Here is a 17397-nt window from a genome sequence, read left to right on the forward strand (position 1 = left end):
TAATACTAGTGGTAGTAGTAATATTAGTTGTAGCAGTAGTAATACAATATTATACTGTATTACTACTACCACCACTAGTATTACATCTCACAAGCCTATATATACCCTCTGTGTCCATGTATTGTTTGTAATTGCTTTATAAAGCTCCTGGAGAGTGAAATGTTGCCACAATAAAATGTCACATTAGTTGCACTTGTGTCCTTTTTCTTAACATGTTGTCAGTAATTCTACCTTTTTTTTTTTTTTTTTTTTTTTTTTAAAAAAATGGCCGTATACCACCAAGGCAGGGTGGCCCAAAAAGAAAAAAGAAAGTTTCTCTTTTTAAATTTAGTAATTTATACAGAAGGGGTTACTAGGCCCTTGCTCCCGGCATTTTAGTCGCCTCTTACAACACGCATGGCTTACGGAGGAAGAATTCTCTTCCACTTCCCCATGGAGATAAGAGGAAATAAACAAGAACAAGAGCTAGAAAGAAAATAGAAGAAAACCCAGAGGGGGGTGTATATATATATGCTTGTACATGTATGTGTAGTGTCACCTAAGTTTAAGTAGAAGTAGCAAGACGCACCTGACATCTTACATGTTTAAGAGACAGACAAAAGACACCAGCAATCCCACCATCATGTAAAACAATTACAGGATTCCGTTTTACACTCGCTTGGCAGGACAGTAGTACCTCCCTGGGCGGTTGCTGTCAACCAACCTACTACCTACAATTCTACCAATATTAATACATAAAAAAATAGTACAAGTAATGGTTTTGTTTCACATACATTAGTACTGCAACTCAGCATTGAAAGTTTTAAGATTTAAATCCCCTGTACTTTGTGATACATGAATTTCATTCTGTTAATTGCTAATACAGTGGACCCCCGCTTAACGATCACCTCCCAATGCGACCAATTATGTAAGTGTATTTATGTATGTGCGTTTATATGTGTATGTTTGGGGGTCTGAAATGGAGTAATCTACTTCACAATATTCCTTATGGGAACAAATTCGGTCTGTACTGGCACCTGAGCATACTTCTGGAATGAAAAAATATCGTTAACCTGGGGTCCACTGTACTATGAATCTAGTCTGAATCAAGGATGAACAATTATGTGGGATGTATTTTGTAAAAAAAAATAGCCCTATTGCACAAAATCAATTTCTCCTCTGATGAATAAAAAGGCACAATATCTTTGATGGTTGAGCACAACAGTTATCAAGCAGTAGCACTATCTTGCAGTTTTTAGAGCACAGCTCTGTTACAATGGTCCCTGCTCTAGCACAAAATAATTTGAACTTGCTGGTTGGTAGTTTTGGGTTATCCCACCCTTCTGGGTTCAGCTCAAGTAATTGGCTACATTTTGACATCCGTGACGGTCCCTAAGTTTTTACCTTTCCTATTATAGTCAGACTGTATATCTGCTGCATTAATACAGATCAATACAATAAGCCTCTCCCTTTTTGACTGCCACAGTGCGGTAAAAAAAAAAGTGATAAATATTTGATACCTCACCAGATTATGCCTGGCATATCAGAATTACAGATTTGTTCTGGGAGTTTAATCCTACTTTTCAATAAAAGAGGTAAATTTGACCCAAATATTTATTGATACCACCCTGACCATTTGCAAGACTGCTTATTATGACTTTTTCCACATCACTTCCTAAATCCCTGCAGTCATCAGGGTATATGTTCTCCCACATCAGCAAGAGGTACATTTTCCTTGAGGAGCTGAACAAACCACTTGTCTAGAATACTGTTTGTTCTTTGTGGGCAGGTCCCTTTTAACACCTGTGTCTCCTTCCAAAAATTACTTTCTGAATGAAATTTTATAATTGTCTATGTGGAGCAAAATCAATCGTAGTTGATCCTAATGGTGCAGCAATAACACTGGCACCACATGCTGAAGTATTGAGGGACAACATTTGTTGCTGCTCTTCTCACAGGATTTGTGTATCTTCCTTACCTGAGAAACTGCATCTGTACATTAAGTCTAGAAATGAGGTTAAAACTGCATCCCAAAAATAAAATCTCTTGAAGGGCACAAACAAAGCTTTGGTAAGCAGTAGGGTTTTGTGCTGGCACCATATTATGCATTAAAATAAATAGTGCCAGTGGAGTAACTAACACACCATCGTAATTAAATCCACCTTTACTTATTTTTTAACAATATCCAAACTTTTTAATTAAAAACCAATGTACATCCTATTTGACAAATTGATATTTTCAGGTCTTAAATTATTTCACTGGTAACAGATTGAACATAATAGGAGTACAGTAAACCCTAGATATAACCGAATAATAGGCAGGGATTGTCCAAGTGTCTGTTCAATCAGAATAATGTTAGAATATAGCAATAAAGTGCACAGAAGTGCTCTACAATCAATTTAATATAGTACTGTACACAAATTACAGGTATACTGCAATAAACACTGACAAAGGAATTAAAAGTACAATTACCCAGTGGATTTTGCCCATAAATTTAAAAATTAATTGTATTGGGGTCTGTTATATTGAAGGATTTACTATATAATACAGTATGGAGAACAGGACTCGCTGTCTTGTCACATAACCTAAGGCACCAGATGGTACTGACTAAATTTACACATGGAAAAAATTTATGGGATTGCTTTCAAATTTGCATAATGATTCTCTAAGAGACTGGGACATTGTTGATGGTTCAAAATGGCCCCAAAGAACAACTAGGATGAAAAATGTACATCAAGGGTACACTAAAAGTTTTTCAATACAGTAGGGCCCCACTTATATGGCAGGTTAGGTCCCAGGCTACCACCTTAAAGCAGAAATTGCCTTAAAGTGGAATGCCATTTTTTCCCACAAATGCATATAAATGCCAGACAAGCTTACACTAACTTATATTAAGTTAGTAATAGAACTAGACATCAAAAAACACAATAAAAAGTAAAATACACACACAGTACACCCATAACTTACCTAAAAATATTTGTAGGGCGAGAGGTGAGTTGTATTTATTTGTAGGAAGTCAGGTGTGGGAAGTATGATAGCCAGCCAGGGCAGCCCACCCACACGTAATATATGACATTTAAAGCACCCCAGAGTGATAAAATACTTATACAGTACATTCATTAATTCTTCTTTCAACACACCGGCCATTTCCCACCAAGGCAGGGTGGCCCAAAAGGAAAAACAAGTTTCTCCTTTTACATTTAGTAATATATACAGGAGAAGGGGTTACTAGCCCCTTGCTCCTGGCATTTTAGTCGCCTCTTACAACACGCATAGCTTACGGAGAAAGAAATCTGTTCCACTTCCCCATGGAGATACGAGGAAATAAACAAGAACAAGAACTAGAAAGAAAATAGAAGAAAACCCAGAGGGGTGTGTGTATACATATGCTTGTACATGTATGTGTAGTGTGACCTAAGTGCAAGTAGAAGTAGCAAGACATACTTGAAATCTTGCATGTTTATAAGACAGACAAAAGACACCAGCAATCCTACCATCATGTAAAACAATTACAGGCTTTCGTTTTACACTCACTTGGCAGGATGGTAGTGCCTCCCTGGGTGGTTGCTGTCTACCAACCTACAACATTCATTAATTACCTTAAAATATTTGTAGTCTTAATGTGTGTACTAGTACGTCAAGACACATTATCATATGCATACGTGTACGTTGGCCTCGATTGAAAGGTTAAATGTTATTGGTAGATTCTAGTAATAATTGTAAAAACTAAGAAAACCATTGTAAACTTTTATCTTTAGAAAGACTTAACTCACTTTTCTTACAGAGAACCTGGAAGGCTTGCGAGCCAAAGAAGATTTGGAGGAAAAGTCTTTCAGGCTGCGAGTTGCAGGTGAGCCAGGGGGTGTGATTGAGTCAGAGCCGTGCCTGTAATGAGTCAAATAATTATGAAACACTGAATATATGAGGAAAGCTACAGTACTGATATTTATAGTAAAATATACCATACATAATGAAATGTCCAACAATACAAATGTGTATATATACACTGTGTGTGCGCAACAATAAAACCACAAACTATATTTAGAATAGCAATAGCAAATACTGCTTCACACCCGGCATACAGCATTACTGTAATGAACATTACCCGTTCTGTGTACTGCATTAGTTCAATATTAAAATGGAAAATGTTGCTGTGGAGGAATATTTTTTCAACTTGTACAGTAGGACCCCTGTATCCACAGGGAAATCGTTCCAAGGACTTGCCACGGATAATAGCAAATCCTACATATGAGTCCTATACATACCTATTGTAGACCTTGATAAATTATGCACAATAAGTGGAGAATTATAACCTTTTCACTGATGGGAAGCACTTCATAGCTTCTTTTAGACTTTGAAGAACTAGCACTATCACTATTTTTGCACTTCAAGGCCATTATTAAGCAAAATCAAAGGTTATTTAAAGGCCACGGAAAACTGCAGATATGGGGGGGTCCTACTGTACATACAACAGCCAAACAATACATTTCACACACATACAAAATGCACAACTTGAAATAAGCTTTTAAGGATAAGAATCAGTTTAGCTGAAAAACAATAGCATTAACTAATGACCGAGCCATTCTAGAAAGGTTAGTAGAGGAATCACATCACAAATACTTTTTAGAACAGCACAGTATTTTAATTTAAACATGACAATGAAAAAAAAAAGGTTATGAAAATGCAATGCAATGATAACTACATAGAAAAGAACATGCAGGAAAAGCCATTTACACTTTAAAGAAGATAATCACTGCCAAAATTGTCAAAGGGCCCACCAAGAGCTGCCATGATTTTCTGTCATCAAAATGAAAGAATTTGATGCTGTCTTAAGTGTACCATGTTTCTCACATTACATCTTGCAAGTTACAAATTGTAATTGAAATCATACAATATAGAATTTTAACAGTGAGGCAGCAGTGCCCATCAAAAAAAACCACCAAGATAGAACCCGAGTCAGGGAATTCAATCCGAATTCAGTCCAATGAGAAAAATGAATTAAGTTTTGTAGTAAAGTACAACTACTGTATTTTTGATTACCTAATTTAGTTTGCAGGGGGTCAACTATACCCCTTAGGCTTGCTTCATAGCTTTCAACTGACCAATGCAAATTTGTTTTTCATATATAAATTCACCCTCTACAAAGCAGACCCTCACCTTACTGTCTAAGTCATTCCCTTCTTTTACTTTGTTTATGTTGAAGAGTTTTTAGAAGTCTTTAGCCATTTTTGGTCTGTACTTGTTACTCATGCCTGCAGTGGTTCCCAACATGTTGACTGAGAACCACTTGGAAGTCAGAGTTATTCCAAGGGGTGTGCAGACTGTTGTCAAGTTCATGATGCTTTTTCTGTCATTATTTGTTTCCTCAATTAACAGAGACTAAAATCAGTCTAAATACTGAGGTTAAGGAGACCTCATACCAATAAAGGTTAGGAGCCACTGCCCTAGGTTATGTTGTGATTGTCCTTTGCCAGTCAAGGTACGGGAGACTTGTGTATACTTTTGATGAGTTCTGAGAGTTTTTCGACTCCCAAAGCTCGGCCTCGGGCCAGGCTTGTCAGGTGCTTGCCTGGTCAACCTGTTGTTGCTGGCAGCCCAATGACCCACATATCCATCACAATCTGGTTGATCAGGCACGAATGTCTGTCATTTTTTCTTCAGTTCAATCTCCTCAACTTGGCACTGAACAAAGAATGGTCAATAACCAATGAATCATTTAAAAATGTTTGGGTAGTAGGTATGAATGGAGATGAGATTTTGGTGTACTGTACTTGAAAAATTGGTGCACTAACAGCATCTGAATGTTCGTTGATTTTAAAGGAAGAAAACTCAACAGCTTTGGTATTGGACCTCAACCTTGGAAATGATTCTCCACCATTTAGGGAAGCGCTGAAACCAGACATAAGAAGCATGCAGCAAAAATCACATTATGAGGACAAATTTCGATTCTACAATAAAAATTAATCAAGTCTTAAGCAACCTGACTAAATCTTATTCATGGTTCAAGATTAGTCATCATAAATCATCCAGCAGTAATTACTTAGAGCGTGTGGATGCAGGTGATCCAGGTGGGGAAGTGGAGGAATCATCGCTGTCACTGCAGAGGCAAAAATATAAAAAACAAAATAAATTTGTAATAAATTATTAAATCATATGAAACCAGTAATAGTCCTGTGTGTAAAGCTTTGATAAAATATACAAAGAAAAATTACAGAAACTAATAAGCCTTTGTTTTTATGTAAATGATTTACTACTACATACTTCTAGTGTTACTGGCAATAAAAAAAAAACAGCATTCAATAAGTTTAACCACGATTTATTCATGGCACTGTTTGATTAGAAGAAAAGAAAACCAAAGTGTATAAAATAAAATGCTAAAATTTTAGCAGGTAGCAAATAATACTAGTGTATATTACAGTATTTGTAGATATTATTAGTGAAAAAATTTAACTCAAGTAATAAGATCTCAAACAATATAATCAATATGTAAAATAAGGGTCAAAAAAAAGAGAAGAAATGTGATAAAACAGGCCAAGTAAATTTTGTATAAAGTACATGACATTTAAGAAAAAACACTTGCTTGGTGCCATACAATTAAAAAACTTGTCCAAAACAAAAAATATTAATTTTAAAAGGAGCGAGGTTGAGTGTGAGTAAGTTGGACGAGATTAAATGGTAAAAGCTAGAGAATTAATTAAAATATTAGAAAAATAAATATCAGTTAGGTTGGAAAATTCAATTAAAAATTACATGGATGCAAGGAGTAATGACAAACATTTTCTCCTTTAGTGTGTAAATGATGTGAGGACTACAGGAAATTCTTCTTACTTTATGAAGTGTACAACTAGTTTCTAGTTTCAAAGCTAGACCTAGTAGGTCATCCAATACTGCAAGGCATAAATTACTACAATATGAACTTGCTTGCTCCTGCTTACATAAAACTATTAAAACAAGTTAAGGCTAAAAGACAAATAACTTGACTGAAAGCTTTTTTGTACTATCAATTTAAGAAAATAATAATAGTGCTTCTCTCGGTAGCTTAATGGCGTACAGTATCATACTGTATATGAAAAAGTTTATTTGCTACGAGGAACAAAAACTGATATAAAATGAAAATCAGAATAGAGAAGGCAAGACTTTAAAAATATTTCTGTACAGGCAGGTCAGAGATATGAAAGTGGAGGTGCACTAAGGCAGACTAACTCAGTGATATGTGTACTGTGTAAAGCTTTAGCTTCTAAACAGCTATAGATAACTAATACTAAATGATATGTGGCCAACTCAAAATGGACTCTAATGAAACCACGAAAATAACTGAGAAAACGAGTAATGGAATATTTGTGTCGGTTACCTTAGAGAAAATTTTGAAGTTGAAAACTCAAAAGTGGGGGGAATAGGGGGGGATGGGGTAAACATTTCATACTGTAATATTAAATGGGTCATTATTAATTTTACTGCAGAGCATAATATTTTCTTTATTATATTTAAATTGTAACAACTACTGTATTCCAACATTGTCATTCTTATACATTTTATCAAAATATATCTGGCAACTGTAAATAAGTCTTGGCAAAAGAGGGTACGTAATATACTCTAGACACTTAAAAGTTTAGTAAAATCTTTCTTAGTCTCCTTACCAAACAATCCAGCAGGCAAAGGACTTGACATCTCAGGGCAATACAAACAAAATTACATCCTTCGTTTTTTGTCAGCAGTATCATACAACAGAGATTATAAATATTTTACAAATCTTTCATTTTAATTCTGTACAGCAGACATGTGCTACTATTTCACCAACCTTGAATGTGTTCCATGCCGACTTCTTGACGCTGACCGAGATCTGAAAGATTAATAACAAGAACACATCGATATTTAATTTAAAATTATTGTTAATTTATTAATAATCAATGTGCATGTCACCCTACCTCTGTGGGATACGGCCAGTTCATTGAAAAAAACAAAAAATGTATGAATATAAAACACTCACACTGATCATTATCTTATTTAACTCCTTTCATCTTCAAAATATACAAAGAAATTAAAAAAGAAATATTATACATTATTCAAAACTGTAAGTATAAATCAGGACTCAAAAACCCTATGTATTTTTAAACAAAGAAACTCAATTAAAATTATCCATACCTAGAAGATGATCTGGAACGGGAGAGTGAGCGACTAAGTGATCTTGAGAAGCGATGAATGATGCTCTGTGTGGTTCCTGGCTCATCACTATTAACCTCATCTTCGTAGCGAATGCGACTTTCCTTTGGTCCTCCCGCAGCATCCTCCTCTTCCCACTTTAATCTTTAGAGAAAAAATTACTGAAAATCCCTCACTGTCATTTATACGAGACATTCCAAATTTAGTTACCACACCTTCAATGATAGTCACTCCAACTGACTCTTCAGGGAGGTTCCTTGATGCTGGTGAATGGTTCTTGATCCATAAGGTAAGACCTGCTCTTCCCTTCCTTGGACTGAATCTGAATATCTCCCATTCCCATTGGTGTTGCATGACCCCTTTGAGTTTAGTGCTCCCAATGAATGTAATAAAAATAATAATCACCTACTTTAAGAGATTCTGAAAATAAGATGCAAAGGCTGGCAGATGAATTTGGGAGGGTATGTAAAAGAAAGAAATTAAAAGTGAACATAAGAAAGAGCAAAGTAATAGGAGTAACAAGATCTAAGTAATGAAAGATGGGTCTATCAAAAAGGTAAACCACAGAATAGATGAGAGGAAAAAAGTAGGTGGTGTGTTGAGACATCTGTGGAAATAAATATTTTTATCTATGGGGGTCAAAAAAGAGAATGTACCATAGTAGAGTGATGCCAACACTTGTATGAGTGTGAAGCTTGAATTATGAATGTTGCAGTGAGAGGCTAGAGGCAGTTAAGCTGTCATGTTCGGGAGCAATGTGTATTGTGAATATTATGCAATGGATTTGAGGCACAAAGATTGAAAGATAGTGTGGGGTGACCAAGGGCATAATTCAAGAGAGATGAGAGGGTGTTCAGATACACCAAGTAGAGTGGATAGAGGGGGACAGGATTATGAAGGTAAACATATCTGGGGGTGGAAGTTAGGAGGGGTAGGGGAGTCATCCCAGAAAAAGCTGGAAGAGGGGTAAAGGCAGCTTTGAGTTTTAGGGACTTGAACATCCAGCAGGCTTATGTTCATTTCTATACATTATGTTCATGTACATTCAAACATCCCTGAGATTTGTTTTCTATTATTAAATTTGAGATAGGATAACAAGCCTCTTTTTCTTTGAATCTGTAGACATTATAAAGGATAAGTGTATATCTTGCTAGACTAACACTGAGTACAAGAGGTAATTACACTGCTACTTCTAACCCACCTTCCTCATTGAACTGAAAATTTAAAAAATTCTAGGTTAGTAAAGGTGACAAGTGCATAATGAATGTAAGTTAGAATGACTAATATCAAGCTGTTTCTAATATTTGTTAGAAAAAGTGAAAACAAGCAATTTACAAGTGCAAAACACAAAACAGGGTTCAATTTTCCATATATCTGGAATTGAACAGGACATGCAGATGTGCACCATATGTATATCTGTTCAATCCTCAAACACAGTTTATTAAAAAATCTTACTTCAAAGCCTCCAAGTGCCTACGAGTTGCTTCTTTACGTCGCTTTTCGGAGGATATTTGCTCTACCAAGATGCGTACTAACTCAATCCTCTGGATTGAGCCCAGAAGAATCATTGAATCTGCGAAAATAAAATTAACAATGAAAGTTGCTCTTGAAAGAAGCATAATGAACCAGGAATGTGCAAACTATTTTTCATCAATACAATCTCTCCTCTCTTAACAACAGAGTTCCATTCCCGAGACCACGTTGTTAAACAAATTTGTTGCTAAGCGAGGAGCATACTATAATGGTAGCGAGTTTGTGTCAACCATCTTTGATATTGTTTTAATGTCATCTTTCCACCATTTATAACATTTCTGGTATATTTTTAAATGTTAATACAGTGGTGTAATGTATACTGAAATAAACAGAATAGAGAAAATCAGCTCTAATATACACTATTTAGGTATGAATGCTGTATAGCCCTTGTGGCTTAGCGCTTCTTTTTGATTATAATAATAATTAGGTATGAATACTGGTCAGAGAGCCCGTTGTAAGTCTGAGGCGTCGGTAAACGAGTATGGTGCTAAGTGAGGAGAGGCTGTACTGTATGCTAATTCTTACACTAGGTTATTAGTTCTATAAATAAAATATACTATGTTAAGAAAAGATGCATATATTACATTCCATTTGGATCTCAGGATACAACTGAGTAAGTTGAACACTGACACAGTGGAAGGAAACTCCATACAGAGGGTTCAAAAATAGACATAACAAGGCTCAATCATGTTAGTTGATCAACAGATAAGAGACAGGACCAAAGGTTCAAGCTCCACTCCCCTCTCCCACAAACTCAACTGATACTTACAAATACGTCATTACACTTTAACAATAAAATTAATTTTTTTAATGTACTGGCCATTTCCCCACCAAGGAAGAGTGACCTAAAAAGAAAAACAAAGGTTTTTCTTCATAGACATATAAAGTTTTTCTTTTTACATTAATAACTTAAACATGAGAAGGGGTTACTGTCCCCTTGCTCTCGGCATTTTAGTCACCACTTATGACATGCATGGCTTACAAAGGGAGGTAGGATTCTTTTTCCACTTCCCCATGGAGAACATAATGAATATAAAAAGATCACCAACTCACCATGCTTGTCAACCAAAGGTAAATACTTGAGCTTGCGGTTTTCTTTCAGAATTCTCTTAAGCTCCGTGTATGTGATGCCATACCAGATGTACTTCACATCTCGCACCATGATATCTTCCACATATATGTTATATACATCCGCTGCAATGGAAACAAAAAATGTTTTAATTCACTGTTGTGTTATAACACTCAAAGGATGTATATTTTTAGTGTATGTAGTAGAATATATTTATATGTCTATGATCATTTTTTCCTTGTAATAAACCATTACATCATATCTTACATGATGTTGTGGCAACTATATCTGGAAGGTATGGCAACTTCTTAATGCGGATCATGCTGTCGTATATGGATGGTTGAAGAAGTGACGATATGCAATTTGAAATTAAAACACCAATCTGAAATAAATTAACGAGATTAATGAACTACACAGCAAAGATATAATTAATCTTTATACATATCAGTACATAACAAATTCTTAATTAATTCTAAAGCTGATTCCTGACTTTTTATAAACCTGATACAGCCGTGATGTAAAGCAGTAAGACTGCTTTAATACACTGAAGTTGCAGTGATTTATTTCTGTGACTATCTGTTACAGCAAACCCATTTATGATTCTCTAGTTTTAATATTCCACTATAGGGTGAGAGTGTTGCCTTCTTTGGGTCACCCTGCCCTGGCAGGAGACAACTGTTGACATAACAAAAAGTACATAACTACAGGATGTGCAATAGTCTCAGAAGTTTGCTGAGGAAATTTTAGCATGAATGAAAAGTAAAAAAAAAATTATTATTATAAATGATGCACCCTTGTGTAAAATACTCTTTTGAAAGGAAAAAATAAGGAGTAATACTAATTAAAGGAATGAAAATTAAACTACACTATGAGCAAACCAGGAGCACTTAAAAAAATAATTTGTATAACTAAGCATGATATTTGTATATTTAAAAAAGCACCTTTGTAACAGAGTACTCTAATATAGCTGATTAAACAAGCTTTCTCTTACATACCTCTCAATGAAGGTGCCTTGAAACTGATAAGGGGCTCTTAACCCAAGGAAGTGAACTTAATCTTTCCTTCCTTGGACTGAACTTTATTACCTTCCACGCTGTATAGCCCTTGTGGCTTAGCACTTCTTTTTGATTATAATAATAATAATATTACCTCCCATTCCCATTATTCTATGTGACCCCTGTGGGTTTACCACTTCCCCTGGTAACAATAATAATAATAAACAATAATAATAATTTCTATTACACAAACAAAATTCATGACATGCAATAATTGCTTACCATTATAGGTATTACGTAAGTAATCTGTCCAGTGAGCTCAAAGACGATCACAGAAATGGAAATAGTGTGAGTGATCGCTGCACAGAAGGATGCTGCTCCCACCATAGCATAGGCACCTATGATAGATTTTTTAATTTAAGTTAACTGTGAATGTGTTTGAAGCCTATAGGTAATAAATAAGTTACATATGAAAATGTCTACCATGGGTAGAGCCTGCATGCATAACTGGGTTTCCATTCAGCAAACAGCTGCTTGTTATACATTGTTCCTTACATAACTGGGCTTCCACTCACTAAACTATTGTTATACATTGCTCCTTACACACTGTGTACACAGATTCAAGATGTTTGTTAATAATAAGCATTCACTATTATCCCTAACTACTCTAAATTGCATACATGATATGCTTGTTAATGTGTCACTATATCTGCCTAGTCAAAGAATACCCCCTCCTCTCAATGTTAAATGCTGTACTGGCTACATATAGTAATAATGTTGGTAGAATTACCGACAATATGTAAAGTAAAAGGACACAGGTGCAACTAATGTGACATTTTTATTGTGGCAACGTTTCGCTCTCCAGGAGCTTTGTCAAGCTGTTACGGCTTGACAAAACTCCTGAAGAGCGAAACGTTGCCTGGCTACATATAATACAATATATGAAATGGGAATGTGTAGTTATAAAAATATGCTGTTAATGTATTAAAAGTGCTTTTACCAACTAGTCCCACACTAACCTGGTACAATGGGAAAACCTGGGTTAATCCCAATGGGGTAGAGTGAAGCCATGAATTCACCAATTTGACGACCAAATGCTGCTCCAACTTTAAACAGTGGAATCAGCATACCAGAAGGCACAGGTAAGGTTGAAGCAACAGCTATCTGAAATATCTGAAAAATATACAAAAACTGTAGTTGGTAGTAAAACCACTACTAAAGAATATAGAGAATAAAAAGGCACAATACACAAATAACCTGCACATAGGAGAAAGAATCTTGTAACGATGTTTCGGACCAACTTGAACCATTAGTCACACACTAACATTAAGTGTGACTTCTTAATGGCTCAAGTCAGATCAAAACATTGTTATAAGTTTTTTCTCCTACACACGGGTTATCTATGTGTTACAGATGATGCCACAGTATCACTGTAACATTGTGCCACATCACACGACCTCTAGAGCTGGAACGAGTGAAGCTCCCCAAGCCGAGCCATGACCCAACCAAGCCTTTTGCTAAGAGTTAACTGCACAAAGTGGTTCAGCTCAAGAGTTGGCCTGCCCAAGGATTTATCAGAACTACTTTAGAAGATTTTTTCTTCATTTCATACCTCTATGGCTGCAAAAGTAGAAATAAAATTCATTTACACATAAAAATAAAGTTCGTTTAACACTAGTCTAATCATAATCATGTAACTGCTTCTATACAGTTATAATGATGATGCGACACTTGAACAAAATATCTGATGGCGTTATGCTAATAATTTAATATAATAAAATGGAGGACCAGTGTTTTTTGGAATTTCACGTACAGTGGACCCCCGCATAACGATCACCTCCGAATGCGACCAATTATGTAAGTGCGTTTGTACATGTATGTTTGGGGGTCTGAAATGGACTAATCTACTTCACAATATTCCTTATGGGAACAAATTCGGTCAGTACTGGCACCTGAACATACTTCTGGAGTGAAAAAATATCGTTAACCGGGGGTCCACTGTATTGTCAGAATGTTAGCAGGGTAACAATATTTATGGATGGCTTCAGGAAAACTGGTTAGCCAGACTAATCCAATGATTTTTCAACTATTGAGAAAAAATGAAAACCAGGACAGAGGGCCTCCAAGAAAACTAGCATGCAGCATAGATAAACAAGTTACACTTTTCATGAATGAAGTCTAGTAGCTGAGTAATGAGAAGAGAAGAGATCACAAGCAGAAAGTCAGGGAGGTGAGAGAAACTTTAGACATCATACGAGAAGGACAATTTGAAAGCATGCATCACACATAGAATGTCCCCAGAAGCACCTATCAGTCATATAGTTTTGGATGCATGTGCAAAATTACTTAATATAAAACTACCTTTCAGGAATCTTAACAAGGAATCCATTAAGAGATTTAACACAATTCTGACCTATCTTTGAGTGTAGTACCAACATGAAGCTTGCACCTGATGAATTAAGAGAAAGTTAAAAAGATCCAGAGGTTTGCATTAAAACTGGTATTGAAACTGAGGGACACTTAAATACGAGAAGACTTAATGAATTAACAACCCTAGAAAAGAGAATCAAAGATGACATTATCATAACAAAAAACACCAATACTGTCCTAATGGTAGAACAGAATGTGGACAGAGGTAGACCAAGATGCAAGAACCACCAACTAAATAGACAGATTATACAGAAATATTAGGAAGTAGAGTTATTATTGAAAGAATTAAGAGTAAGACGGAGAATAGGATAGCAGATGAACAAGGAGGCTTTAGGAAAGGTAGGGGGGGTGTGGACCAGGCGTTTACAGTGAAACATATAAGTGAACAGTATTTAGATAAGGCTAAAGAGGTCTTTGTGGCATTTATGGATTTGGAAAAGGCGTATGACAGGGTGGATAGGGAGGCAATGTGGCAGATGTTGCAAGTGTATGGTGTAGGAGGTAGGTTACTGAAAGCAGTGAAGAGTTTTTACGAGGATAGTGAGGCTCAAGTTAGAGTATGTAGGAAAGAGGGAAATTATTTCCCAGTAAAAGTAGGCCTTAGACAAGGATGTGTGATGTCACCGTGGTTGTTTAATATATTTATAGATGGGGTTGTAAGAGAAGTAAATGCGAGGGTCTTGGCAAGAGGCGTGGAGTTAAAAGATAAAGAATCACACACAAAGTGGGAGTTGTCACAGCTGCTCTTTGCTGATGACACTGTGCTCTTGGGAGATTCTGAAGAGAAGTTGCAGAGATTGGTGGATGAATTTGGTAGGGTGTGCAAAAGAAGAAAATTAAAGGTGAATACAGGAAAGAGTAAGGTTATGAGGATAACAAAAAGATTAGGTGATGAAAGATTGAATATCAGATTGGAGGGAGAGAGTATGGAGGAGGTGAATGTATTCAGATATTTGGGAGTGGACGTGTCAGCGGATGGGTCTATGAAAGACGAGGTGAATCATAGAATTGATGAGGGGAAAAGAGTGAGTGGTGCACTTAGGAGTCTGTGGAGACAAAGAACTTTGTCCTTGGAGGCAAAGAGGGAAATGTATGAGAGTATAGTTTTACCAACGCTCTTATATGGGTGTGAAGCATGGGTGATGAATGTTGCAGCGAGGAGAAGGCTGGAGGAAGTGGAGATGTTATGTCTGAGGGCAATGTGTGGTGTGAATATAATGCAGAGAATTCGTAGTTTGGAAGTTAGGAGGAGGTGCGGGATTACCAAAACTGTTGTCCAGAGGGCTGAGGAAGGGTTGTTGAGGTGGTTCGGACATGTAGAGAGAATGGAGCGAAACAGAATGACTTCAAGAGTGTATCAGTCTGTAGTGGAAGGAAGGCGGGGTAGGGGTCGGCCTAGGAAAGGTTGGAGAGAGGGGGTAAAGGAGGTTTTGTGTGCGAGGGGCTTGGACTTCCAGCAGGCATGCGTGAGCGTGTTTGATAGGAGTGAATGGAGACAAATGGTTTTTAATACTTGACGTGCTGTTGGAGTGTGAGCAAAGTAACATTTATGAAGGGGTTCAGGGAAACCGGCAGGCCGGACTTGAGTCCTGGAGATGGGAAGTACAGTGCCTGCACTCTGAAGGAGGGGTGTTAATGTTGCAGTTTAAAAACTGTAGTGTAAAGCACCCTTCTGGCAAGACAGTGATGGAGTGAATGATGGTGAAAGTTTTTCTTTTTTCGGGCCACCCTGCCTTGGTGGGAATCGGCCAGTGTGATAATAAAAATAATAAATAATTAGGAAGTACTTCAGCCTGAGGGTCCGAAGTGAAATAAACTAGATGAAGAGATGGTGGAGGCAACCCTGCACAGTTTATATAGGTACAATAGGGCTGTTGGAGTGTGAGCAGGGTGATATTTCATGAAGAGATTCAGGGAAACGATTAGCTGAACTTAGAGTCCCGGAGGTGGGAAGTACAGTGCCTGCACTCTAAAGCAGAGGTTTGGGATATCTGCTGTTTAGAGTGACATCCAAACTGTCAAATCTGTATGCCTCTGGCAAGACAGTGATAGTGTGAAAGATGATGATAGTGTTTCTTTTCTGGGTTACCCTATCTCAGTGGGAGACCACCAGTGATAAAACAAAAAAAATAATATAGAATCTTGTAAGCCAGCCATGCTATCCAGTTGCTCAAATCTTCCCTGCTAGTACTTAAAGAAACTAAGTCAGCACTTACTTGACCTGTTGCATGCTGAGCTTTGCTCACCATATGCATTTATTTTTATTGCTTTTTCATTTTTTCAGCTAGGGTTTTATTTTCATGTTTTTCTTATTAATACAGTAAAGGCTTTACCAAATCAATCCTACATTCTCCTCCATCACAACTCCTGCAAAAACAACTACTATTGGGAGTGCAAATACACACTGAACATATGTATACCCCAGGTCAATTTCAGTTTACATCAAGGAGAGAGAGCACATTGCTCTACTAATCTTCCAGTGCCTTAACAGTTTCCATGATAGTATATTGATAGTAGTCTAATAGCTACATCGCAAAAACGTGAAATTAACTGACGACAATCAAATGCGATTGTAAACTTTAGCAAATTACTCACAGACACAATCTGGAAGACAAAAAGGCTAAGATGGAAGCTCCCTTCAAGATTGGGAACCCAGAACTTTAAGATGCTCTCCTGATCAGGAGACATTATTCCATCAGCACTTGTAACTGTCCAAGTAACATTGCTGAAGAGCTGCAAGATCTGGAAAATATGTTAATAAAAATATATAAATAATAATAATAATATAATGCCCAAAATGGCAAATAATACCCTATACTGTATTTTTTGGCATATGAGGCACGTGCACGATCATATAGGACATACAAGACAATGTTTCCAAGCAGTTGTAAGGTAACATTAATAAACAACTGCTAAAGTATAACCCAAAGCCTACCCTTGACCTGCCCTTGAGCATGTAAGGTGCAAGCTGATTTTCCAAGACTTTGTGTGGGGAAAAAAATACACCTTATATGCCGGAAAATACAGTACCCAACATACAAGTGCAAAAAAAATTTCTTAGTGGCTGAGAAACTAAAGGCAAACCCCCGAGGCTACTGGTTAAACAACTGATAACCATACATATGATACTCACATTACCACAATTTATGGGAGGAAAAAAATTCTTATCTAGATCTTTTACACATTTTAAGTTTTTGCAAATAACCAAAGAGTCATTGTAGGATCTAGCAC

The 17397-nt window shown here is 36.6% G+C and overlaps 1 protein-coding gene and 1 long non-coding RNA gene across 11 annotated transcripts in view; one reads left to right on the forward strand and one right to left on the reverse strand.

The window, feature by feature from the left end:
* The window catches only part of LOC128702141 (uncharacterized), a 39201-nt gene extending 31109 nt beyond the window's left edge, over nucleotides 1-8092 (forward strand). For 2 of the 5 annotated variants that reach the window (XR_008409046.2, XR_008409045.2), the window contains exons 3-4: nucleotides 3764-3829; nucleotides 5800-7599. This is a non-coding gene — a long non-coding RNA (uncharacterized lncRNA). Of the gene's footprint in view, nucleotides 1-3763; nucleotides 3830-5799; nucleotides 7600-7751 lie in introns of those variants that run through there. The other 3 variants (XR_011394323.1, XR_008409047.2, XR_008409048.2) reach the window with 2 other exon arrangements.
* The window catches only part of LOC128702140 (chloride channel protein 2), a 300885-nt gene that overhangs the window by 16553 nt on the left and 266935 nt on the right, over nucleotides 1-17397 (reverse strand). For all 6 annotated transcript variants that reach the window (XM_053796196.2, XM_053796194.2, XM_053796195.2 and 3 more), the window contains 10 exons: nucleotides 16762-16908; nucleotides 12756-12909; nucleotides 12019-12134; nucleotides 11009-11123; nucleotides 10726-10866; nucleotides 9595-9712; nucleotides 8122-8283; nucleotides 7778-7819; nucleotides 6020-6076; nucleotides 3753-3864 (listed from right to left, as the gene is read on the reverse strand). In XM_053796196.2, the coding sequence (XP_053652171.1) occupies nucleotides 3753-3864; nucleotides 6020-6076; nucleotides 7778-7819; nucleotides 8122-8283; nucleotides 9595-9712; nucleotides 10726-10866; nucleotides 11009-11123; nucleotides 12019-12134; nucleotides 12756-12909; nucleotides 16762-16908 (1164 nt within the window). The remainder of the gene's footprint in view (nucleotides 1-3752; nucleotides 3865-6019; nucleotides 6077-7777; nucleotides 7820-8121; nucleotides 8284-9594; nucleotides 9713-10725; nucleotides 10867-11008; nucleotides 11124-12018; nucleotides 12135-12755; nucleotides 12910-16761; nucleotides 16909-17397) is intronic.

Source organism: Cherax quadricarinatus, chromosome 83, assembly GCF_038502225.1.
Source record: "Cherax quadricarinatus isolate ZL_2023a chromosome 83, ASM3850222v1, whole genome shotgun sequence".
Classification (NCBI taxonomy): Eukaryota; Metazoa; Arthropoda; class Malacostraca; order Decapoda; family Parastacidae; genus Cherax; species Cherax quadricarinatus.